This window comes from Oryctolagus cuniculus, chromosome 4, assembly GCF_051225735.1.
Source record: "Oryctolagus cuniculus isolate XC-2025 breed Fujian yellow rabbit chromosome 4, ASM5122573v1, whole genome shotgun sequence".
In the NCBI taxonomy this organism is placed as follows: domain Eukaryota; kingdom Metazoa; phylum Chordata; class Mammalia; order Lagomorpha; family Leporidae; genus Oryctolagus; species Oryctolagus cuniculus.
The window spans coordinates 151,148,680-151,174,725 of record NC_142870.1 but is presented as its reverse complement, the minus strand read 5'-3'; the positions used below and the strand labels follow the sequence as shown (position 1 = coordinate 151,174,725).

At 48.2% G+C, this 26,046-nt stretch overlaps 2 protein-coding genes across 3 annotated transcripts in view; one reads left to right on the top strand and one right to left on the bottom strand.

Annotated features, from left to right (window-relative positions):
• BTD (biotinidase) overlaps nt 1–24,132 on the bottom strand; it is a 54,904-nt gene extending 30,772 nt beyond the window's left edge. The window contains exon 1 of the mRNA XM_051818486.3: nt 23,967–24,132. The gene's annotated coding sequence lies outside the window, so the exon portion shown is untranslated. The remainder of the gene's footprint in view (nt 1–23,966) is intronic.
• HACL1 (2-hydroxyacyl-CoA lyase 1) overlaps nt 23,866–26,046 on the top strand; it is a 52,220-nt gene continuing 50,039 nt past the window's right edge. Inside the window, exons 1-3 of one of the 2 annotated variants that reach the window (XR_016233314.1) lie at nt 23,866–24,027; nt 24,129–24,295; nt 24,410–24,514. Coding sequence is in view for 1 of the 2 variants with exons in the window: in XM_002716184.6 (XP_002716230.6) it covers nt 24,206–24,295; nt 24,410–24,514 (195 nt within the window). In the remaining variant the exon portion in view is untranslated. The remainder of the gene's footprint in view (nt 24,028–24,128; nt 24,296–24,409; nt 24,515–26,046) is intronic. The other variant, XM_002716184.6, reaches the window with a different exon arrangement.

Sequence of the window (26,046 nt, the reverse complement as noted above, 5' to 3'; positions counted from 1 at the left end):
TCTCACTGTCCACTCTGCCTGTCAAAAAATATAAATAAATAAAGAGACAATAACCTTATACTCCAAAATCCAAAGCCAATACTGGATGTGTCTAATAGTGAGGCTGTCAGTCAAACCAGTCTCAGGAATGAGGAGTCAGGTCGGGAGGTGTCTCAAGAAGTCATCATGTGGCCGGCGCCGCGGCTCACTAGGCTAATCCTCCGCCTAGCGGCGCCGGCACACTGGGTTCTAGTCCCGGTCGGGGCGCCGGATTCTGTCCCGGTTGCCCCTCTTCCAGGCCAGCCCTCTGCTGTGGCCAGGGAGTGCAGTGGAGGATGGCCCAGGTGCTTGGGCCCTGCACCCCATGGGAGACCAGGAAAAGCACCTGGCTCCTGGCTCCTGCCATCGGATCAGCGCGGTGCGCCGGCCGCAGCGCGCCGGCCGCGGCGGCCATTGGAGGGTGAACCAACGGCAAAAGGAAGACCTTTCTCTCTCTCTCTCACTGTCCACTCTGCCTGTCAAAAAAAAAAAAAAAAAAAAAAAAAAAAAAGAAGTCATCATGTGGATTAATCCATATACATCAATAGCATCTGAAGTTATTGGACCTAGATTCTTGCCTAGAAACCCCCACGCAAAATTAAAACTATGGGGCAACTGTCATCTGATAAAAAAAAACCTCCTCCACTGGGATTACAATCAGCAGTCACAAGCAGTAAGGAAGAACCCTGGTGGCTCACTGAGTAGACCCAAGGACTCTGTGACGCTCTGGAAAAGAATTCAATACGTATCAGGGCACATGCAGGGAAATAGAGGGGAGAGGTCTATTCGGAGACTGAGTTCTGAGACGGGGAGTCAGAGTAGAGGGGCTGGCACTTTTTACAACTCACTTAAGCTAACTTCTCTGTCCTCTAGCTTGTAAGCAGGCCAGGTGGTGGTGCAGAAAACAACAAGGCATTTTTCTGTAAGCGCAGGGGCCAAAGAAATAAAGTAGATGGCTTGCCTCCTGGCTGGAGTGAGAGCATAAAAACAGAATTTTGCTTTAGGTCTTATGTCTTTTGAGTTTGAGACATCTCTCAAAACTCTCTCACTGCCTGCGGTTGTTAGGTAGGAAGTCAGATATGAGCTTATGTGTGTGTGACAAAGGCCTAAGGAGACATCTAGGTCCAGCATATGCATCTCAAAGTCATCCTGATAACCTTCCAGGTGCAGCCCAGTATCTGCACTTCAAACATGCCCTGCCCTTTCTACCCAATAACCATCCTTCCTCTAAGGTGGGGCGACCCCAGCCAGGCTTCCCCCTCTCTGATAATTTCAGGCAGAAAACTCAGAAAGGAATTTTTCGTATTTATATCCAAAAAGTCCTTTGTTCCAGGAGGAGAAGAGGGGAAGGCAAAGCCCATCCCCTTAAAAACCCCGGCCCCAACTGGACAGCGCACTCAGCCCTCTACTTCTCTGCTGAGTCGCCCACCTGGCCTGCCAAGGTGTACTCTCTCCACTCAACCATGTAACCTCGCTCTCCCCCAGTCTGAGCTACTGGGCACTCTCTCTGAGGTTCTGTCTGGAGAGGTGCCCATCTGTTCTTACAGATGTCCCTGCCCTAATAAACCTTGCTATTTGCTTTCCACTTACTCTCTGTCTCACGCCTGAATTCTTTCTTGCGTGAAGACAAGTACCCTTGCAGTTCCCCGGTAACAATGTGTCCTGAGGTGCACTGAAGCCCACAGGGAAGGGAGGAGGTTAGCACGAATCACCCACTCTCGCTCAGCCTTCTACGCCTGTAGCTTAGGGTATATATTTGTCAGAAGAGCACACACAGGGAGTGATCAGGTCCCTTACTGGCAGTGTGCTAGACTGGGCCTCTGCCTGGTCCAATATACACGGTTGCTTTGTTCTTATACATAAGAAAATAACTGTTGTTCTATGCCTCTCCTTGAGTCCAGTCTACAATGAGCTTTCATGGCGAGAGCCTTAGCAGAGGTGTTTGTAAGCTAGAGTGCCAGCCCTGGCTGCCACCTATGTTGGTGACTACACAGGTAAAGTCACAAAGAAGCAGAAGGGAAATATAATTCTCCCCAGTACAACTCCTCGGAGGTATCTGACAGTGGGGACCCACAAGAGCAGACTGGAGAAGGAAGGTGGGGGTACCAGAGACATGCTGAGAGTTGTCTGTGCCACGTGGGGACTGCATCTAATGGCAGTCTAGATCGAGAGGCTGCCTGTCTGCAAACAAGGTAGTTAGACTTTAACCCAGAACTAACGAAGAAAATATCTAGGAAATACCCACTAGTGAGACCAGGAAATCGAGTTTGTAGAAACTGTGGTGACTTCATGGGGTATAGAAAGCATCTAGAGAAGCAAAGAGAGAGTTGAAGATCTGTCAAAGTCTGGGGTAAAGGAAAAACTCACTGAGGCATGGAGCCGGGAGCCCATGGCCTCACTCCAGGCTGTGCCCAGTCTCACCAACAGATTAATCCCCAGAAAGGAAGAACAGAATGCAGTTTTCAGCCGACATCCTAACGGCCCATTGGGATCTGGCGTCCAGTCAGGGAGTCCTTGAAAAACACCAGAGAGTGGCCTTGGCCTGAATTTCAAGGTTACTCCAAACCTTTCTCCAGTCCCGTGTGTTGGGCCGATCACCGTGAAAGGAAGCTGAGTTGGGCCAGACCAACATTCCCAGAACTAAGATGAGAAGCATGAAGTCTGGAGCCTCTGGCTTTGCAGCTCGGGAGGACTCCTTAAAAGGGCAGGGGAAACTGCGTTTCTCGGCCCAACACCATTCCCACAGTGGGAGCCTAGTGCCCAGCCCCGAGACGATCTGAAAATGCGGGAGTGTAGCCCCAGCCAGAATCTATCAGTTGTCTCAGGCCTTCTTCTAGTCCCTCGCAAAGGGCTGGTCTATGCAAGAGGGAGTGGAGGTGTTAGGATAGAGTCTCAGCCCAGGGGATTGATCTGGCCTTAGTCAGCAAGCCTAGCCTCTGAGTCTCAAGACCGAAGCCGCACTAATCACGTTTAATTGGCTGACAGGGACCTGGTGTTTCGAGAAAAATGCGAGTTACTATGAAGGAGAGGAAGGCTCTAGGAAAGAAAAGCGACAGCAGTCCACATGCTCACCAGTCCAGTGGGATGATCCGACGTTGGATCCGCATCGTGTAGGAGCTGCAATCTGAGTCATGACACCAAAAATGTTACCGGAAAACGGCAGTGGAGAAATTACTGTTACTTCGGTTCTTGTCACACATGGAAGAAGAATTTCCAAGCGAACGACAAAGAGATTTAAAAGTATTTATTAGAATCAAGGACCTCCAGCCACAGCGGCATGAAGGGGGGGCTTCCAAGAGAGGAAAATCCCAAAAGCTTTCTTAAAAAACAAAAACAAAAGCAAAAACACAGAAAGCACCGGACATGGGGTGTTCAACAGTGAATTCTACCGAACATACAAGGAGAAATTATACTAATTCTTGACAATTTCCTCTGGAGACAGAGCAGATGAATGCTTCCTAACTTATTCAATATATATCAAAAACTCATGAACACAGATCCAATAATCCTTAGCAAAATACTCACAAACTAAATTCAACAATGTGTAAGAGGAGTGATACACCAGGGCCAACTGGGATTTATCTTAGGTAAGCAAGGGAAGTTCAACATTCAAAAATCAATTTATGGGGCTGGCTCCATGGTGCAGTGGGTTAATCCTCTGACTGTGGCACTAGCGTCCCATGTTGGCACCGGTTCTAATCCCGGCTGCTCCTCTTCTAGTCCAGCTCTCTGCTGTGGCCTGGGAAAGCAGCGGAGGATGGCCCAGTGCTTGGGCCCCTGCACCCGCATGGAAGTCCGGGAAGAAGCACCTGGCTCCTGGCTTCTGATTGGCTCAGCTCCAGCCGTTGCAGCCATTTGGGGAGTGAATCAGCGGAGAGAAGACCTTTCTCTCTGTCTCTCCCTCTCACTCTCTGTAACTCTATATCTCAAATAAATAAAAATCTTTGAAAATCAATTTATGTAATTAATATATTACAGCAATAGGCTAAAGAAAAAAAGTCACATGGTCATACCAATAGATGCAGGAAACGCATCTGACAAAATCCAAAACCTACTGATGATAAAAACTGCGTAAACTGGGATTGGAGGGAACTTCCTCATCAGAATAAAGAGCAAAACCTACAGCTAACATATTTAATGGTGAAAAACTAGAATCTTTCCCACTAAGACCAAGAACAAGGCTTGGGAGCTGGCACAACAGGTTAAGCCACTGCCCCTGATAATGGCATCTCACGTGAACGTCAGTTCACCTTCAGGCTGCTCCACTTCAGACTCAACTCCCTGTTAGTGTGACTGGGAAAGCAGTATAAGATGACCCAAGTGTGTGGGCCCCTGCTATTCATGTGGGAGACCTGGATGGAGTTCAGGCTCCTGACTTGGGCCTGGCCCAACCCTGGCCATTGCCGCCATTTGGGAGTGAACCAGTGGATAGAAGATGTGTGTGTGTGTGTGTCTGTTTCTTCCTCTATCTGCAACTCTTTCAAATAAATAATATTTAAAAAGAAAAAAAAAGAAGACAGCATGAATGTCCCCTATCACCACTACTCTTTGACATCACACTAGAAGACCTAAATCCTCCGCCTGCAGTGCCGGCACCTCGGGTTCTAGTCCCGGTTGGGGCGCCGGATTCTGTCCCGGTTGCTCCTCTTCCAGGCCAGCTCTCTGCTGTGGCCCGGGAAGGCAGTGGAGGATGGCCCAAGTGCTTGGGCCCTGCACCCGCATGGGAGGCCAGGAAGAAGCACCTGGCTCCTGGCTTTGGATTGGTGCAACCCACCGGCCGTAGCGGCCATTTAGGGGGTGAACCAACAGAAAAGGAAGACCTTTCTCTCTGTCTCTCTCTCTCTCTCACTGTCTAACTCTGCCTGTCAAAAAAAGTTTAAAAACATTAAAAAAAAGAAATAAGAAAATGAAATAAAAGGTACACAGACTTTGAAGAAAAAAATAAAAACTGTATTATACACCTATGATATGATTATCCACATAAAAAAATCTAGGAAGATCTACAAAAAACAAAGAAACAAAAAAATATAACTTCCCTCTGTAACTTACAGGTGATTATACCAAGGATGAAGACTACAAAGTTAACACACACAGGTCAACCACTTTCCTCAATAGCAGCAATGAGCAACAGAATTTTTAATTAAAAACACAATATCATTCATATTTATACCCCAAATATAAAGTACTTGGGAATAAATCTAAGGAGAATGTAAAAGTTCTATATGAAGAGAACTATAAAATCTGGATGAAAGAAATAAAATAAACAGAAAGATAGATATCCATAGATGGGAATACTCATACTGACAAGATGTCAATTCTTCCCAACCTTGTATATATATATTTTTCCCAATGTAATACCACTAACAATTCCAGCAAGTTATTTTTCAGATGTCCACAAGATGATTCTAAAGTGTCTATGGGGTATGGCACTGTGGCGCGGAGGGTTAAGCCACTGCCTGCATTGCCGGTATCCCATGTAGGCACTGGTTCCAGTCCCGGCTGCTCTACTTCCAATTCAGCAGCCTGCTGCTCTGCCTGGGAAGGTGGTGGAGGATGGCCCAAGTGCTTGAGTCCCTGCCACCCATGTGGGAATCCAGAGGAAGCGCTTGGCTCCTGGGTTCGGCTGGGTTGAGCCCTTGCTGTTGCAACTATTTGGGAAGTGAACCAGCAGACAGAATCTCTCTCTCTCTCTCTCTCTCTCTCTGTGTGTGTGTGTGTCTCATTCTCATTCTCTCTCTCTGTACCTTTGCCTTTCAAATGAATAAATAAGTATTTATGGAGAGGCCAAAGACCAACAACCATCAATACAATATTTTTTTAAAGATTTATTTATTTATTTGAAAGTCAGAGTTACACAGAGAGAGGAGAAGCAGAGAGAGAGAGAGAGAGAGAGAGAGAGATATCTTCCATCCATTGGTTCACTCCTCAGATGGCTGCAACTATCAGAGCTGCGCTGATCCAAGTACTTGGGCCATCTTCTACTGCTTTACCAGGCCATAACAGAGAGCTGGATTGGAAGTATGGAGCAGCTGGGATTTGAAGTGGCACCCATATGGGATGCCAGCACTGCAGGTGGTGGCTTTACCCACTATGCCACAGCACCGGCCCGAATCAATACAATATTGAAGAAGAAGAAATTCAGAGGAGTGATACTTCCTAACTTTAAGATACACTATAGAGTTATAGTAATCAAGATAATAAGGCATTCGCCAAAGAATAGACAAATAGGTTATCAGTGAAACAGAACAGAGAATCTATAAACATATCCATATAAACACAATAACTGATTTTTGACAAAAGAACAAAAACAATACAATAGAACAAAGATCGGTTTTTTTTTTTTTTTTTTTTGACAGGTAGAGTAGATAGTGAGAGAGAGAGAGACAGAGAGAAAGGTCTTCCTTTCACCGTTGGTTCACCCTCCAATGGCTGCTGCAGCTGGCGCACTGTGGCCGGCGCACCATGCTGATCCAAAGCCGGGAGCCAGGTGCTTCTCCTGGTCTCCCAGTTGGGTGCAGAGCCCAAGCACTTGGGCCATCCTCCACTGCACTCCCGGGCCACAGCAGAGAGCTGGACTGGCAGAGGGGCAACTGGGACAGAATCCGGCGCCCCGACTGGGACTAGAACCCAGTGTGCTGGCACTGCAGGCAGAGGATTAGCCTATTGAGCCACAGCACTGGCCAACAAAGATAATTTTTCAACAAATGGTGCTGGAAGGGGCTGAGGTTGTGATGTAGCAGGTTAATCTGTCACCTGCAATGCTTGCATCCCACATGGGCACTGGTTTGAGTTCCAGCCACTCCACTTGCAATCTAACTCCCTGCAAATGCACCTGGGGAAGCAGCAGATGGCCTGAGAGCTTGGGCCCCTGCACCCATGTGGGAGACCTGGAAGAAGCTCCTGGCTCCTGGCTTTGGCCTGGCTGTTGTGGATTTTGGGGAGTGGACCTGAGGATGGAACAACTCTGTCTCTCTCTCTGTCTTTCCTTCTCCCTCTCTCTCTATAACTCTGTGTTCCAAATAAACAAATAAATCTTTAAGAAAAGAGTAAACTATGCCCTGTGGGATAATGAAGTGCCAATGCAAGCTTTCCAGCTGTACCAAGTGTACCATTCTGGTCCAGGATGTTGACAACGGGAGAGGCCATGCCTGTGTTAGGGCAGGAATATAAAGGAACTCTATGAACTTTCTGCTCAATTTTACTCTGAACTTAAAACCTCCCTGAAAAATAAGTTCTTTTAAAAATAAAAGATATGGGGGCCAGCACTGTGGTGTAGCTGGTAAAGCTGCAGCCTGCAACAAGGGCAGCCCATATTATAAGCACTAGTTCGTGTCCTGGCAGCTCCACTTCAGATCCAGCTCCCTGCTGATGGCCTGGGAAAAACAGCAGAAGATGGCCTAAGTATTTGGGCTCCTGCCACCCATGTGAGAGACCCGGATGAAGCTCCTGGATCTTGGCTTCAGCCTGGCCCACCCCTAGCCAGTGCGGCTATCTGGGGACTGAACCAGAGCATGAAAGAGTCTCCTCTTTCTCTCTCTCTCTCTCTATCTCTCAATCTCTCTCTCTCAATCTCTCTCTCCCACACACACCCTCCCCCTCTATAATTCTGACCTTCACAATAAATCTTCAAAATAAAAATAAATGAATAACTGAAACCCAGAGTGATAACATGGGACTGGGAGATTTCCCAATCTTGATATCCAAAGGGCTTAGACTTTGAGGTCACAAGTGGCAGAAGGCCATGTCCTGGGGTTAGAATGAGATTTACGGACACAGCTAGAAAGGTTAAGGAACTATTCTCTCAGTGGACAGGTGGACTAAAACAAACACCTGCCTGCCTGCCTGCAAACATGTATATCTTACTTTGGGCTCTGAATGGGGAAAGAGAGTAAGCCATGCAAAGTCATAACAAAAGCTTTTCCTTATGTAGGTTCAGGATTCAAATTCAAGCAACAGATGATCCAGGTAACCCCAAGATGAGAAATAGGCACAAAGTAGTCTTAAGATGTTACCAGTCCTCAGAAGCCTGGAACTCAACCCTTATCCTCTCTGAAATAACTCTTCTTCAACTCGCTCCACTTAAAAGTCCCCCAATCACAGCACAAGTAAGCCTAAGTTCACAATTCAAAATTACAAAACACAAGACAAACTATCATGCCAGAGAGCCAAAAGAACGTGGCAAAATCAGACCCCCAACAACTGCAGGTGACAGTAAAGCTACTCCAAATTATCAAGCCCTTACATTGAGCACGATTAAAGAAGTACCCGGTAGAACCTAAAACTGGTTTGAAAAATTAGATATGGTCGGGGCCGGCGCTGTGGTGTAGCCAGTAAAGCCTCCATCTGCAGTGCCAGTATCCCATATGGGCACCCGTTTGAGTCCTGGCTGCTCCACTGCCAATCCAGCTCCCTGCTATGGCCTGGGAAAGCAGCAGAAGATGGCCCAAGTCCCTGGGCCCCTGCACTCACGTGGGAGAACCAGAGGAAGCTCCTGGCTCCTGGCTTCGGATCGGCTCAGGTCCAGCCACTATGGCCAACTGGGGAGTGAACCAGTAGCTAGAAGACCTCTCTCTCTCTCTCTCTCTCCCTCTCTTTCTCTGTGTATCTCTGACTTTAAAATAAATTAATCTTTAAAAAATTAGATATGGTCAAACTAAGCCAGACAGAAAGATTTTGTGGCATGGGAGTTAGAGCTGGGAGAAAAAAATGCTTTAGAATGTATCCCAGAGATGACAAAAAGAAAAAAGAAGAAACACAGAAAATGTATACAATGTTCCATCATATTTAATTGGAATTTCAGAGGGAGGAAATACAGAAAATAACACATTTGAAGGAGTAACAGCTGAGATTTTCAGCAGTGAAATACAGAAATCCATAGATTCAGGATACCCAAGAAGAAATCTACAGCTAGACACAATGTAAAGAAATTAGAGAACATCAAATAATTTGAGAGAACAGAATCTCGGAAGCATCCGGAAGGAAAAGAGACGGTGACGCAAACAGAGGCAGACTTTTCAAGAGCAACCACTGAAGTGAGAAGACGCTGAGCTCAGTGAGCTAACAGAAATAACTGGCACTCAGTGTGGCTTTGTTCACCTTCACGTAAACCTCCTGCAGAGCACAGGAAGAAAACAAAAAGCTCACGGTCTTTTAGAAAATACAAGAAAACAAAGATTACTCACTGGAAAGTCGCCAGAAAATACATAAAAATTGTGACTAAACATATTTCGATGAATGGAGGAAAAACATAATTGCTTCTATAAAACAAAAGCACAGAATAATAATAAAAGCATTAAAAGAATATGGAGGTGGAGGAGGAGGAGGAAGGGAAAGGGGCGGGAAGGATGCGGGAAGGGAAGAGGGGGAATGAGGAAGGCAGAAGGGGAGGGGAAGTGCGATGTTATCTGGCAGAGCTCAGGGAAGAAGTAGGAGAAAAAAGAAAGACATCAAAGGAATCAACGCAAATACAGCAGCAGCAGAAGGAAGTCAGATGATGCCGTAAATGGAGAGTGATAGTTCAGGAACTAGAAGAGTGGAAAGACAGAACTGAAGAGGAATCTAGGGAAACTTACAGCTATAGAGGACAGGTGAATGAGATCTGACACGTGCATAACTGGAAAATCCATAAAAGAACAAGAAAATAATGTGCCGTAGACACATCCTTAGGTGACTCCTTGGATAATCTCCCTTCCTTCAGTGCAGGTAAAAACTGTTTTGCTTCTAACCAATAGACTATGGCAGGGGTGAAGGTATGTTGCATATGCAATTAAAGTTCCCAAGCCAGTTAATCTTGCTAACCAAAAGAAATCATCCTAAGTGTGCCTGATTTGATCAGATACACGTATTAAAAAAAAGGAGTGTCCTGAGTTCAGACACACACTCTCCTGCCGTCCTTGAAGGAAAAGAACTACTAGCTGTGCAGCTGCAAGGAAATCAATTCTTCCACCAGCCAGCTTGGCTTGGAAGAGAACTCGGCCACAGATAAGACCCCGAGCACAGCGAACACTTTCACAGGGGCCTTGTGAGATCCTGTGCAGAGGATCCGGCTGAGCCATGCTTACCCTCCTGACCCATGGAAACTTGAAAGATAGTAAATCGGGTCTTGTTTTAAGCTACCAAATGGGTGGTACATTTTTGTACAAGAAGAGATCATATATAACACAGCAGAAAAAGAAACAAATATTTAAAGATGTCACTGGGGGTGGGCATTTGGTTCTGTGCTTAGGACACCAGTTGGGACTCTCACAGCCCATACTGCAGTGTCTGGGTTGAGTCCCGGTTTCGCCTCCATTCCAGCTTCCTGCCAGTGTACACTCCGGGAGGCCGCAGGGGATGGCTCACGTGGTTGAATCCCTGCCGCTCATGTGGGAAATGTGGACTGAGTTTCCAGCTCGTGGCTTCGGCCCGGACCAGCCAGGTTACTGCAGGCAACTGGGGAAGTGAACCAGTATGTGGGAGAACTGTCTGTGTCTGCCTGTCTCTCTGCCTTTCAAAATGAAATGAATGAATGACTGAGTGGTATAACTGAAGAAAACAGAAACAGAAGCCAATCTGAATTTATAGATTGAAAGAACAAACAAAACTCAAGAAAGAAAGGAAAAGACCATGGGTACCAGCAGACGGCCTAGTAAAATTCCAGATCAAGATAAAGAATCATTTGGAAAGCTAAACAAAGAACAGGGGCATTTGTAAAGGCAAAAAAATCAGGCTACCACTGGATTTTACCTCAATCACATCACGTGCTACTAAAAGCCTGCAGAGTCATTTTGGAGATTTTAATACTATTTCAAGTAGTGGGTCAAGTGTAAAAGTAACAGATAATAGGTTTCTTGTAAAAATGCAAAGGAGAAAGTTCTACCTACCAAGAGTTGAATGGAAAAACTATAGTAAGAGCTTCGAATTGAAAATAAACGTGAGGATTATGTTTGTAGAACACAATGTAAAGGGGGCAGGTGTTGTGGTGTGGTGTAAGCCACTGCTAGGGATGCTACACATGCATGATCCAGGTGCTTGGGTTCCTGCCACCCATGCAGGAGACAGTAAGGAAATGTCTGGTGGTCCATTTTCAACACAGAATGGAAAATTACTGTTGGCTGATTTGCAGATGTAGCAAAAATCACTAGCCAAACAGGCTGTTACTGGGGAGGGAACTCACAAGAGGCAATGATAATGGCCGGCACCGAGGCTCACTAGGCTTATCCTCCACCTGCGGTGCCAGCACCCCGGGGTTCTAGTCCTGGTCGGGGCGCCGGATTCTGTCCTGGTTGCCCCTCTTCCAGTCCAGCTCTCTGCTGTGGCCCGGGAAGGCAGTGGAGGATGGCCCAAGTCCATGGGCCCTGCACCCACATGGGAGACCAGGAGAAGCACCTGGCTCCTGGTTTCGGATCGGTGCAGCGCGCCGGCCATAGCAGCCATTTGAGGGGTGAACCAACGGAAGGAAGACCTTTCTCTCTGTCTCTCTCTCTCTGTATAACTCTGCCAGTCAAAAAAAAAAAAAAAAAAAAAAAGAGGCAATGATAAAACAAAGGACAGGGGAAGGTAACTTTGTAACTTAGGTGAGTGGGGAACGACCCTTATACCCCCAACAGTACTCAGGCAAGGAGGAACCTGGAGAGGGACCTGTGTGCTAGGATGCAAACTGCTTGCTGTAACTGCTCATCAGACACCCGATCTCCCAAGGCCGATAATAAAGTCTCACTTTCACTGCAATTCTTCAGTCTGGGTTCATCTCTGGAGTAGACAGGCAAGGGTATTTCCCAGAGCCTGAATGGAGTTCCTGGTTCTTGGCTTTGGCCTGGCCCAGCCCTAGCAGGTGCAGGCATTTGGGAAGTGAACCAGTGGATGAAAGATAAATCTCTCTCTCTCCCCCTCTCTCTCTGCTACTTTGCCTTTCAAATAAATACATCTTAAAACAACAAAGGAACACAATGCAAACATTACAAACTCTGCAAACAAGAGTGAGGGAAAGAATACAAAGCATGCACGTCGAAGGAGGGAAGGGTGTTATGGTGCAACAAGTTAAGTCCCCACCTGGGACACCTGCATCCCCTATCAGAGCACCTGGTTCCAACCTTTGCTACTCTGCTTCCCATCCAGTTTTCTGCTAGTGAGGCTGGGAGGCAGCAAATAATGGCCTACATACTTGGATCCCTGCCACCCATGTGAGAGAGCAGGATGGAGTTCCAGGCTCCTGGATTTGGCCTGGCCCATCCATGGCTGTTGTAAGCGTTTGGTGAGTGAACCATCAGAGAGAAAAGTGATGTCTCTCTCAAATAAATAAATAAAGTAAAAAAGGGGGGAGGAGTGAACTAAGAGGGTGGGTAAGTAAGCAAGCCACAGCCAGGTGCAGCACTGAGGACACTACTTGGAACACCAGCTTCCCTAGGTTCAAGTCCCAGCTTTGCTTCTGATTCCATTTTCTGCTAATGCGTAAAACTGGGAGGCCTGGGAGGCAGTGGTGATGTTTCAATAGTCAGGTCTCTGCTACCCACATGGGAAACCCAGATTAAGTTCTAGGCTCATGGATTCAACCTGAATGAGCCCTGGTTGGCTATTGCAGGCATTTGTGGAGTGAACCAGTGGGTCGAAGAGCTCTCTCACTCTCTCAAGATATCAAATAAATAAAAATATTTTTTAAAAGAAAGTTATCAGGGCCGGCACTGTGGTTTAGTGGGTAAAGCTGCTGCCTACAGCACTGGCATCCCATATGGGTACCAATTCGAGTCCTGGCTGCTCCATTTCTGATCCAATTCTATGCTATGGCCTGGGAAAGCAGTAGAAAATGGCCCAAGTCTTTGGGGCCCTGCACCTGCGTGGGAGACCGGGAGGAAGCTCCTGGCTCCTGGCTTCGGATCAGCACAGCTCTGGCCGTTCACTGGGAAGTGAACCAGCAGATGGAAGACTTCTCCCCCCACCTCTCTGTAACTCTGCCTTTCAAAATAAATAAATAACTCTTTTAAAAAAGGAAACTATGGTGTTAAAATGACTACTGGGTAATGTATGTTATGCATGTGTTATACATGTAATACATGTTGTATGCCTATCGGGAAACTTTTGTTAAGAGCTCTGTTTAAATTGGCTTATAGATAAAAGACGCTCATATATATAAACTGTTAAATTAAGCCCAAAACATCTCTTTGGTTCATTTAGAAATAGGTTGTTTTAAACTTGCTTTTTTAAAAATGGGTTTTTGCTTTGGGTTTGGTGGTCAAACAACCTTCAAAATGCCAACCAGAACCTCAGAGAGGCTCCTTTTATCTGGGGAACCAGAGGAGGCTCGCCAGCCTTGCACATCACCTCAGCTACCACCTACACCTCCCACAGCCCAGGGCTTAAAATATTTCCTTCTTTCAAATAAAATGAGTTTTAAGAAAAGTACCTTGGGCTGGGTGCTGTGGCTTAGCAGGCTAAGCCTCCGTCTCTGGTGCTGGCATCCCATATGGACACCAGTTCGAGACCTGGCTGCTCTTCTTGCAATCCAGCTCTCTGCTTATGGCCTCAGACAGCAGTTGAAGATGGCCCAAGTGCTTGGGCCTTTGGGAGACCTGGAAGAAGCTCCTGGCTCCTGGTTTTAGATCCAGCCATTTGCAGCCATTTGGGGAGTGAACCAGCAGAGGGAAGACCTCTCTTTCTCTCTCTGTCTATAACTCTGCCTCTCAAATAAATCAATAAAATCTTAAAAGAAAATTACCTCTAGAATGTTAAAAGGAATGTCTCAACTCTAAACTGAGTCTACAACCTTGGGACTTCTAGCTGCATTCCTGGAACTCTCAAATGAGACTAAAATATGGCAGGAAATTGGCATCGTCTTTTTCATAACCTAAAATCCATTATTGAACTCTAAAACTAAACTTCTGTTGTGCCTGCATAAGGGCCGAAAGGGATACCTAAAGGGTTAAACCCCACCCCCTCCCCTCCCCTGCTGTTGAAGCTTCTTTAAGGGGAGTGGGGAGGGGGAGAGTGAGGGAGAGAGAGATGACAGTTTAAACTTTTTCTCTGGTTCCTGGTATGTTAACTCCATCCCTTTGCTGGCGGGGGGGGGGGGGGGGGGGAGAGCCAGCTGTCTCTCAGCCTGCGGTGGTGACACTCAGAAGTCTCCTGGATGTAAGTTAACAGTCTCCCAGGGCCAGCGCTGTGGCATAGCAGGTAAAGCCGCTGCCTGCAGTGCCAGAACCCCATATGGGCGCTGGTTCAAGGCCCAGCTACTCCACTTCCAATCCAGCTCTCTGCTATGGCCTGGGAAAGCAGCAGAAGATGGTCCAAGTCCGTGCACCTATGTGGGAGACCAGGAAGAAGCTTCTGGCTCCTGGCTTCGGATCAGTGCAGCTCTGGCCATTGCAGCCAATTGGGGAGTGAACCAGCGGATGGAAGACCTCTCTCTCTCTGTCTCTCCTCTCTCTGTAACTCTGACTTTCAAATAAATAAATAAATCTTTTAAAAAATTAAACATTAAATCAAAGTTAAAGCAATGAGGTTTTTTGTTTGTTTTTTTTGGGGGGGGGGGTTTGGACAGGCAGAGTTAGACAGTGAGAGAGAGAGAGACACAGAGAGAAAGGTCTTCCTTTATCCATTGGTTCACCCCAAGGCGCTGCGCCAATCCGTAGCCAGGAGCCAGGTGCCTCCTCCCGGTCTCCCATGCGGGTACAGGGCCCAAGGACCTGGGCCATCCTCCACTGCACTCCCGGGCCACAGTAGAGAGTTAGACTGGAAGAGGAGCAACCGGGACAGAATCCAGCGCCCCAATCGGGACTGGAACCCGGGGTGCCGGCGCCACAGGCGGAAGATTAGCCTATTGAGCCGCAGCACCGGCCAGCAATGAGGTTTTAAAATGTATGGATATCACTGTGGCACAGCAGGTTAAAACTCTGGCTCTCTGCTATGGCCTGGGATAGCAGTAGAAGATGGCCCAAGTCCTTGGGCCCCCACACCCGCATGGGAGACCTGGAAGAAGCTCCTGGCTCCTGCTTCAGATTGGTGTAGCTCCAGACATTGCAGCCATCTGGGGAGTGGACCAGTTGATGGAAGACCTCTCTCTCTCTGCCTCTATCTGTCTTTGAAACTCTTTCAAATAAATAAAATAAATATTTTAAAAAAATTCTCACATTCGAGATTTTCATTTCCCATTTTCGTTAACAGACCAAAGAGACCTAGATTTGGTGTCCTCTTGAGGTAATCTTTTCTGTTCTCTGTGTCCTTAAAGTTCTGAATGTTTAAAACAGCTGAGTTTTTTAAAGGATTATGGTTTAAATATGCACTTAAAGTATTTACATCACCATTTTGTAACAATGATTACATCTAATCTATATTACATCATGATGTTAAGGGATCCCATTTCAACCAGATATTATAAGCCTTCTTGGCATTGGCCAGGGGTGTGTGGGGCGGGGGGCGGAGTACAAAAACAAGCTGGTTATAAAAATTAAAACATTGTTGGTTCTGTGTTTAAACATTTCCTCCTCTAGTTTCCCAAGAACTTTTTCTGGTGATTTCTATGGAATTCAATACTTTGGGACAGCTCTGTAAACATGTTACTAGGAAGTTAGAAATTAGCCTATGTGTGTGAGAGGGGCCTAAGGGGAACCAAGTACCTGCAGAAGCTCACCTTGGAAGCAGCCCAGGATTTCACACACAAAGTCCTGCCCACGCCCAGGTAATGTTGGTCTAGGTGGTCTCGGCCCTCCCTCCAGGAAGGCTCCCCCAGAAAAGCCCTCCTCAGCACCAAAGTGTTTACCTGGCCTGATAACATTGTGCAACAAAATCTCACAGCCTTCTCCCAAAGGAAGGCACCCTCAGGGAAGTGCCTCTGCTGGGTGCCAGGTGGGCTACCCAGTTTGACAGCACCGAGTAGTGAAACCTGGCGAGGTATTTCATCTAATTCACACTCAGCAAACCCTCTGTCGTGGGGAGGAGGAGGGGAAGGAGAGACTGCAGGGAGAGCTGGACCCCTTTCCCTTATAAACCTGTCTGAGTGCAGACTGTGTACTCAGCTCTCGGCGCTGTGCTGAGCCAGGTGTATCCTCTCCATTAAACATGCTGACTCTGCTTTCCCCAGTCACTGGGCACTCGCTGCCAGGTTTGGTCTGGAGAGGTGCCCCCCGCCCCCATTGTGACGGACGCCCTACCAACTCCATTACACCTTGCTATTTATTTTATTTATTTTGAAAGACAGAGTTACAGAGAGAGGAGAGGCAGAGAGAGAGAGAGGTCTTCCATCCTCTGGTTCACTCCCCAGATGGCTGCAATGGCCCGAGCTGCACTGATCTGAAGCAGGAGCCAGGAGCTTCTTCCGGGTCTCCCATAGCAGAGAGCTGGGTCGGAAGAGGAGCAGCCGGGACTAGAACCGGCGCCCATATGGGATGCTGGCACTTCAGGCCAGGGCCTTAACCCGCTGCGCCACAGCGCCAGCCCCTACACCTTACTATCTTACAACTCTGTCTCATGTCTGAATTTTTTTTTTTTTTTTTTTTGGACAGGCAGAGTGGACAGTGAGAGAGAGAGAGAGAAAGGTCTTCCTTTTGCCATTGTTTCACCCTCCAATGGCCGCCACAGCAGGCGCGCTGCAGCCGGCGCATTGCGCTGATCCGAAGCCAGGAGCCAGATGCTTCTCCTGGTCTCCCATACAGATGCAGGATCCAAGGACTTGGGCCATCCTCCACTGCACTCCCGGGAGCCCTGACCGGGACTAGAACCCGGGGTGCCAGCGCCACAGGCAGAGGATTAGCCTAGTGAGCCGCGGCGCTGGCCCTGAATTCTTTCTTGAGCAAAGAACCTACCCCACCCATCGCAGCTAACAAACAGATAAAGCTAAAGTCTAACAATAAAAAAGTACGGTTAATTCAGGTTATTAAGAGCAAAAAGTAATACTAATGACTTTTTTTTAAAAAAACTATTACAAAAACCTGTTTATTATTTTGTCCTATAATGTTATATTAGACATTTGCAACCATAAGATATGATGCAATGCACATTACTCAGAGTCCAATTTAGCTTCTAGGGTTGTTCTTTGGCAAGATCATAACCATGCTTATCTAATATTTTAGTTTCTTAGGTAATTTTAGTTGTTATAAACAAAAGTTGGTAAATGTAAAAGATCCATGTTTCCAAATACATGTATTCTTGTCTTAAAATTTACAAAAGGCAGTGGGTCGTTTGGTAAATGTTTTTATAAGTTGTTGATATTTGACTGTTAACACTGCTTGCTAACTTTTCACTTGATATTAAATTGCTGAGGGTAAACAATCTGGGAGGCCTGACTTGTTACCTCATTTCTCCTCTATTCTCTTCAAGATGAAAACAAAACAAAACAAAAAAACTCCGCTTTAAAAAAATAAATGTTAAAAAAAAAGTTTGTGTGTTGAAATCTTAATTCTTTAATGTGGCAGAGTTGGGAGGTGGGGCATAGAGGGAGATGCTTGGGTCATGGAGCCCTTGCCAATGCATTAATGCCTTTCTTGCAGGAACAGGTTAGCTGCACATGCCTTGTGCCCTCACACCATGAGGCCCTTATACCATGAGCTACCCCCCTACCATGAGGCCCTCACCAGAAGCACAGCAGATGCTCCTGCCATGCTCCCGGACTTCTCACCTCCATTACCGTGAGCCAAAGTAAACTGCTTCACCTTATAAACTGCTCAGTCTCAGGTATTCTGTTATAGTACAGAAAATAGACGGTCCATTTCCTAAAGAATGTATATGGTGGGAATTATAAACATCAAATTCAAGATTTGCATTACTGCTATGTTACCAGGGGTTACATCCCAGTTCAACCCTACACCCTGGGAATCACTAATTACTTAGAGATTCAGCCTCAGATGACTTTTTTTTTTTTTTTTTTTTTTACTGACACAGAATAGATTAAAAGAAAAACAAAACAATAAGGTCCAATTCAAAAGGCTACAGCAAGGGGTTGCGATGAATGCAATGGGGAGGGACATACCGGAAGCTTCCCTGTGTTTGTAATATTGTGTTTCTTAAACTAGGGGGTTGGTACATTCCAGTTAAATGTCTGAGAGAGGTTCTAAGCCTTACATACATAACACAGTAAATCACAGCTCAAAGATCACAATGTAGAAAGACGTTAACGGGTTTACCCTCATCACAAAGACACAAAGACGGTCCTCCTTGCCTGGGGTTAAACCTCAATCCAACCATGCATCTTGGGAGTCACTCAGAGATTCTCCCTAGAGATGACTTTTGCTGACACAGAGAACAGAGTAAATGCAAAACAAAACAAACAGGTACAATTTAAAAAGCTAAAGCCAGTGGCTATGATGAATGTTACTGGCCAAACAGGAGAAACAAATAAAAACAGGAGGTCTTTCACCACCAGCACCAGGTGCTAGCCACCCTCTTTGGAGGGCCACCAACAGTAGCATTCTATCATATTGAGAAACACTATACTTTGGTTCCCAAATCAGTTGAGATAAATCTCTTATGTCCTCATCACACTATTCAAGGTTGTCACCATTCCATGATGCCTTTTTTTTTTTTTTTTTTTTTTTTTTTTTTGACAGGCAGAGTGGATAGTGAGAGAGACAGAGAGAAAGGTCTTCCTTTTTGCCGTTGGTTCACCCTCCGATGGCCACCGTGGCTGGCGCACTGCGCTGATCCGAAGGCAGGAGCCAGGTGCTTCTCCTGGTCTCCCATGGGGTGCAGGGCCCAAGCACCTGGGCCATCCTCCACTGCACTCCCTGGCCACAGCAGAGAGCTGGCCTGGAAGAGGGGCAACCGGGACAGAATCCGGCACCCCGACCAGGACTAGAACCCGGTGTGCCGGCGCCGCTAGGTGGAGGATTAGCCTATTGAGCCACGGCGCCGGCCCCATGATGCATTTTTACACAGAGTAAATCTCCTTGTCACAGCTGTTTACTAAAGATGTCAAACTATCCCTTAACTTGCTTGGGAAAAACGTCAAACTCATGATGGGTGAAGCCAAATTCAAACAGGCAAACAGTGTTCCTTCAGTTTGTTTTTCATAATGCTCCCTGCTCCAGGGCCAGGTCTCACTGGCACTGAAATCCAGAGCAAAGGTTAATGGCTTAAAATCCAGGGTAGGAGTCCAACCTTTCTGTAAGCCACAAGGTACCTGGGAACGGCTCTCAGTGCCTATTAACTGGGCACAGGCAGGAGTTTTAATTATCAATTTATTACCAAGCCTTCCTTGATAACAAAGTTGCTTCACAGGTTTTGCCTTAAGCCTATCTCTGAGCCTTGGCACTTGCAGCCCATAAATTTAATGAGACGCAAAACAAAATCAACTTAACCTATCTTTATTATATTATTTTGTGTACTCCTTTGTCTGTGTTGATTTATTTCCTACAGCACATTTCCTGCTGTGCAGTTGTCAGTGTTGGCTTTTAAAACACAGAGCACTGCACACACATCCGTTTCTGTTGTTGTTGGCTTCTTTACTTAAAAAATTTATATATTTATTTTGAAAGTCAGAGTTACAGAGAGAGAGGGTCAGAGAGAGAGATCTCCCATCCGCTGGTCCATTCCCCAGATGGCTTCAATGGCCAGCACTGGCCAGACCAAGGCCAGGAGCTTTATCAAGGTCTTTCACACTGGGGACTAGAACCAAACACTTGAGCCATCTTCTGCTGCTTTCCCAGGCACATCAGCAGGGAGCTGCATTGGAAGTGGAGCAGCTGGGACTCGAACTGTTGCCCTTATGGATGCTCAGTTGCCAGTGCTGGATGCCAGCATTGTAGGTGGCACCTCCACTCACTACACCACAATGCCAAACCCTTTGTTATTTTTAAGACTTTCAGTTTTGGGGCTGGCACTGTGGTGTAGTAGGCTAAACCCTCGCTTGTGGCGCTGGCATCCCATAAGTGTCCCAGCTGCTCTCCTTCTGATCCAGCTCCCTGCTTAGGCCCCTGCATCCACATAGGAGACCCGGAAGAAGCTCCCAGTTCCTGGCTTCAGATTGGCTCAGCTCTGGCTGTTGCGGCCATCTGGGGAGTAAACCAACAGATGGAAGACCCCTCTTTCTGTCTTTCCCTCTCTCTGTAACTCTGCCTCTCAAATAAAATAAAATCTTTTACAAAAAAAATTTCAGTTACAAGTGTTTCTTCTTTCAATTTAGCCAACCGTGTCTTCATCCATTCTATATCACATTAACCTTAATTCACTCTTCACTTGATAACCAAACATTTCAGCTTTCAATATAGCTTGTGTGTGAGAGTATTTCTAGACTCAGGTAATGCTATGCTTTAAAATAATCACAAGGGGGGGGGGGCCCTGCCACGGTGGCACAGTGGGTTAATGCCCTAGCCTGAAGCGCTGGCATCCCATTTGGGCGCCAGTTCGAGACCCAGCTGCTCCACTTCTGATCCAGCTCTCTGCTATGGCCTGGGAAAGCAATAGAAGATGGCCCAAGTCCTTGGGTCCCTGCCCCCACATGGGAGACCTGGAAGAAGCTCCTGGCTCCTGGCTTCGGGTTGGCTCAGCTCCAGCTGTTATAGTCATCTGGGGAGTAAACCAGCAGCTAGAAGGCCTCTCTATCTGCCTCTCCTCTCTCTGTGTAATTCTGACTTTCAAATAACTAAATAAATCTTTTTAAAAAAGAAATTAAAATGGACGATCACAATCTGGGGCTACAGTTACTGGCTGGGCCAGCGTTGTGGTGTAGCGGGGGAAGCCACAGCCTGAAATGTCAACACCCCACATAGGTGCCAGATGTCCTGGATGCTCCACTTCCGATACAGCTCCCCACTAATGGCCTGGGAAAAGCAGTGAAGGATGGCCCAAGTGTTTGGATGCCGGCTACCCACGTAGGAGACCTGGAAGAAGCCCCTGGTTCATGCTTTTTGCCTGGCCCAGGCCTGGCTTGTGAGGCCATCTGGGGAGTGAACCTGCAGATGAACGATCTCTCTCTCTCTCTCTCTCTCTCTCTCTCTCTCTCTGCCTCTCTTTTGGTCATTCTGCCTTTCAAGTAAATAAATAAATCTTAAAAAAAAAAAAAAGAAAGAAAGAGACTCACTGGCTGCAGGGGCTGCGATCTCTACAGTGTATTTCCTCAAGGCACTACACTTGCAGCTATTTTCTTCATCCAGACAGAAGAAAGCCATTAGATAGCACTTTCTCAGTCTCAAAACCAGAACACCACCCACCCACCCACCCCCAATAACTGGTATGCAGACTCCTTAATGACTGGCTCTGTTCCTGGAGAGCATGGGATCAATATTTTTTTAAAAGGGGGGGGCGGCGCTGTGGCATAGCAGGTAAAGCAGCTGCCTGCAGTGCCGGCATCCCATATGGGCGCCGGGTTCTAGTCTTGGCTGCCCCTCTTCCGATCCAGCTCTCTGTTGTGGCCTGGGAGAGCAGTAGAAGATGGCCCAAGTCCTCGGGCCCCTGCACCCATGTGGGAGACCGGAAAGAAGCTCCTGGCTCCTGGCTTTGGATTGGCACAGCTTTGGCCATTGGGGCCAATTGGGGAGTGAACCAGCAGATGGAAGACCTCTCTCTCTGGCTTTCCTCTCTCTGTAACTCTATTTATTTATTTATTTATTTATTTAGATTTATTTGAAAGAGTTACACAGAGAGAGAAGGAGAGGCAGAGAGAGAGAGAGAGAGAGAGAGAGGTGTTCCATCCGATGGTTCACTCCCCATTGGCCACAACGGCTGGAGCTGAGCCAACCCGAAGCCAGGAGCCAGAAGCTTCTTCCGGAACTTTGGCCATCTTCTACTGCTTTCCCAGGCCTTAGCAGAGAGCTGGATCAGAAGAGGAGCAGCCGGGACTCGAACCGGCACCCATATGGGATGCCGGTGCCTCAGGCCAGGGCTTTAACCCACTGTGCCACAGCGCAGGCCCCAACTCTGACTTTCAAATAAATAAATCTTTCTAAAAAATTAGATCTATTCCTCCCTTGGAGAATAAAGAAATAAACAAACAAACAAAAGCAAACAAAGCTACAAAATTCCATGATTACTGCCAATGAAAATAATCAACCATGCAGTTAATGCTTACAAACACTGTACAAAGGGCACGGGATTACTACAGACCCTGTGATCCCACAACCACAAAGGCTTGTCCAGGAGTTGCTCCTCACCCGTGAACCCTGAGGGCTGAGGACTCCTGCCACAGCACAGCTCACAGCCCTGGACTGGGAGGTACAAAGGTGAACGCAAGGCTAAAGATCTCTGGCTCCTTTTTGCTAAAGGCAGGGACGCAGCTAGCAACGAATTCACCCTTTTGCAAAACTAGTTGCTCTGAATCCTGGGGCTTGTTCCAACACCGCACTTCACACTGCGTAGCTCTGTCAGCGAGTCTTCTGAGTCAGTGACGTAGATCCTGTGAACTGACAATCATCTAGACAGCCTTCGCTGCCAATGTCAGAGCAGAGTGAGTCCAAAGTAACCAACAGTATTACTCTGCCTATAGTTAAGCAATCATATATTTAATTACTAACTCATGCCTCCAGCACGAGTCCAGAACCAGTGGTTCTCAACGTGGGGCTCTGAGTCAGAGTCCATAGGTGGCTACCTTGCCCTGCAATGCGGATGCACCAGATCTGGGATGCACCAGGCCTCATGGTTTGGAAAAGCTTTCCAGGTGATTCCGATGCAGTGGTGGCAGGGGCTGTCACACAGGCAATGATCTAAACCACACTCTATGGTAGAGGGGACAAAGTCTACATTTCTAAAACACTGTGCCAAGAAATGCTCAGAGCATACAAAATACATGCCGCTTCTTTCTGGAATGTCAATTTTACTTGACAGAGGGAATTTTAAATGCTGGTGCCGGCATCCCATATGGGCACCAGTTCGAGTCCCTGCTGTTCCACTTCTGATCCAGCTCTCTGCTATGACCTGGGGAAGCAGAGGAAGATGGCCCAAGTCCTTGGGCCCCGGCACCCATGTGGGAGATCTGGAAAAAGCTTCGGCCGTTGTGGTCATCTGGGGAGTGAACCAGCAGATGGACGACCTCTCTCTCTCTGTAGCTCTGCCTTTCAAATAAATAAATAATAAATCTTTCAAAAAATAAAAAGTTATTTTTATTGGGGATGGTGGTTACATACATACGTGAATATCTACGCCAAAACTCACCTGACTTTTAAGATCTATGCACTGAATTGTACATTATATCTCAACAACTGTTTTCATATTAAAATGTGGATACAGTCTGAATGCAAAATCTGCATTCACTTTTTACATGTATTCTGAGACTTCAAAGAAATCTCCCTCTTAGCTGGGACCCCCATATCCAGGGAGTGAATCCCCCATACCCATTTCCACTTCTCTCTCCCCTGCTTGCAGTGGGCGCCCAATGAAGGACCCAGCACCAGTGTGAAAACCTTTGGGTGCTCTTCATTGGTTTCACGTTGCCCATAACCCGCTCCCCCTCTCTGCTTGTCTCCTTACCCAACGATACCTCAGATCCTACACAAAATAAGAAAGCTCCTGTCTCAGTTACGACTGGTGATTTGACAGACGGTCCGATGAGCAGGAGGCCGCCCCAAGGAACCGCACCTGGCCAGAACCCTTCCCACTCAACGACAAGACTGCCGGGTGCGGGGTGTCCAGGGGGGCTGACCCTGGAGCCAGCAGAAGCCGCCCTCCTGACTTCGGGAAGCGGGGTGGCCCGCAGCAAGGGGGACAGGTTCGAGGTGCCCCACGCCAAGTTCCAGAGGCGGCTCGGGCGAGATCCTCTTCTCCTGCTCTGCGGGTTTAAGGAACGCTGCGCACCACCGGCTTCTTGGGTGCAAAAGCGACTACAATTTCAGAAGCACGCGCGCCGGGACACGCGTAAAAGCCCCGAACGGTGGACGCGGCGGCCCCAGCCCGGGAGCCCGCGCGCAGCCTCCTCAGCCGCCAGGCCCGGCGCGCGCCCCACGACGCCCCCGGATGTGCGCATGCGCACCTCGCAGTCCGCGGGCCTCAAGAGGCCTCGGGCGGGCGGACCACGGCGGCATCGCCCTCCTCAACTCTCCGTCTCGGCTTCTTACCTGGATGGCACGGGCCTCAGCCCTCCGCAAGTCCCGCCTCCCCCGGCGGACAGCGCCTTAGGTGAGAGGGCGCGGCTGGGTGAGGGGCGCGCGCACGCCCTCGCCCCGCCCCCTCCCGCGCGCTCTTTAGGGCGGCCCGTCCGAAAGGGCGCTGTCCCGCAGGGCCTGGGCGGCGTGCGTGGCGAGTGTTCGGCGCGTGGCTGCGGGCTGCGAGCGGGCCCAGGACTAGTAGGTGGAAGATGCCGGGAAGCGACCTGCAGGAGCGCGGCGAGAGAAGCGACGAGCAGGTGTCCGGGGCTAAAGTCATCGCCCAGGCCCTGAAGGAGCAGGTGCGTCCGGCGCCCTGGGGACGGGGGCGGAGCCGGGCCGGGAGACCCCGGGGGCGGCGCGGCGCGGCGGCGTGGGGGCGACCCGCGGCTCTCCCTGTGGTCTTCGGCCTGCAGGATGTGCGGTATTTGTTCGGCGTGGTGGGCATCCCAGTGACCGAGATCGCCGTGGCGGCGCAGGAGCTGGGCCTCAGGTACATCGGGATGAGGAACGAGCAGGCGGTGAGTACGGGCGCGGGCAGCCGGGGTCGCCGTGGGGCGCGATGGCGAGCGGTGCGGGTGTCGCTGGCCCGCTCGGCGTGGACTCTGCCCTGCACGTGTCAGCCACTGTTGACTGCCAGCTACTGGCAGTTGGTTTGAAAGTGAGACGCGGAGGGAGAGACAGAGGCAGACAGAGAGCTGGATCTGGCATTCACAGGTTCACTTCCCAAGTGCCCGCAATGACAGGGCTGGGCCAGGTCAAAGCCAGCAGCCCAGAATTCCATCCGGGTCTTCTACGTGGGTGGCAGGGGCCCAAGCACTTGAGCCACCACCCACTACCTCCCAGGATGCTTTAGCGGGAAGCTGCATTGGAAGCAGAGCAGACAAGACTTGAACCAGACCCTCGGCTAAGGGAGGTGTCCCAAGTGGCGCCTCAGCCCGCTGTGCCACAGTGCTCATCCAGCTTTGTATGTTTCTTTTTTAAATCTTAGAACTAGTGGGTCTTGGGAGCCGGCATTGTGGTGCAGCGGGTTAACCCACTGCCTGTGACGTTGGCATCCTGTCTTGAAGTGCTGGCAGCTGGCTGCTCTGATTCCCACCCATTTCCCTGCTAATGCACCTGGCGAAAAAGTGGAGGATGGCCCGAGTGCCTGGGCCTGTGCCATCCGTGTGGGAGACCAGGATGGAGTTCTTGGCTTTTGACTTTGGCTTGGCCCAGACCTGGCTGTTGTGTTCATTTAGAGAATGAATTAGTGGGGGAAAGTGCTCTCTCCCTCTCTCCCACTCTCTCCTTCCCTCCTTTGTCTCTACCCCTCTCTGTTACACTGCCTTTCAGATAAGCAAGTAATATTAAAAAGAAAGTGGGTCTTGAATTTGTGTTGCTTCTGCCTTATACTTATCTCAGATGGAATAACATTCTATTCACTTTCATCTGTATGAGAAGTGAAGTTAGGGATCTATTAATGGGATCTGTATTTTACTGATTTTTCTACTGCCACGGCTTCTCATAACAGCAAGCATCTACTGAGTATGTACTGTGTGCTGCCTAACCTGTTGGGGAGAGGAATACAAAGAAGGAACAAGGTTGTCTTGGCCTTCAAGCTGATCACTGTCTGGGAAAGTGGGGGCAAAGTATGCATAAGAAACCAGTTTCTAGCTCTCACAGTAGATGTGTCCATGTAAGGAGGCGTAGGAAGTAGTGGGAAGACTGACTGGAGACGTGGTGTGTGTTCATGCCAGTCCAGCAAGATAATTTGAAGCGTTGGTGGACTCTGAGACCGGTAGCCTGCTGCAACACTATGAGGAATCTTCTCTAGCTAGAAGAGGAGTTTGGACTGTTGTTCTCGTTTGTTTTTTGACAGTGGGAGAGACTACAGATTTCTCTAAAGAGGTCGGAGATAGGAGCAGGTTACTATGGAAAGTTGGGATTCGAGGTAGCATGACGTATGGGCCAGCAGAATAGGAACAACAAGTTTCATTGCAGTCCCTCACGCGTAGGTGAGGCTTGTTTAGGTCCCAGGGGCTGTGCTGGGCACTGGATGCAGAGATGAATC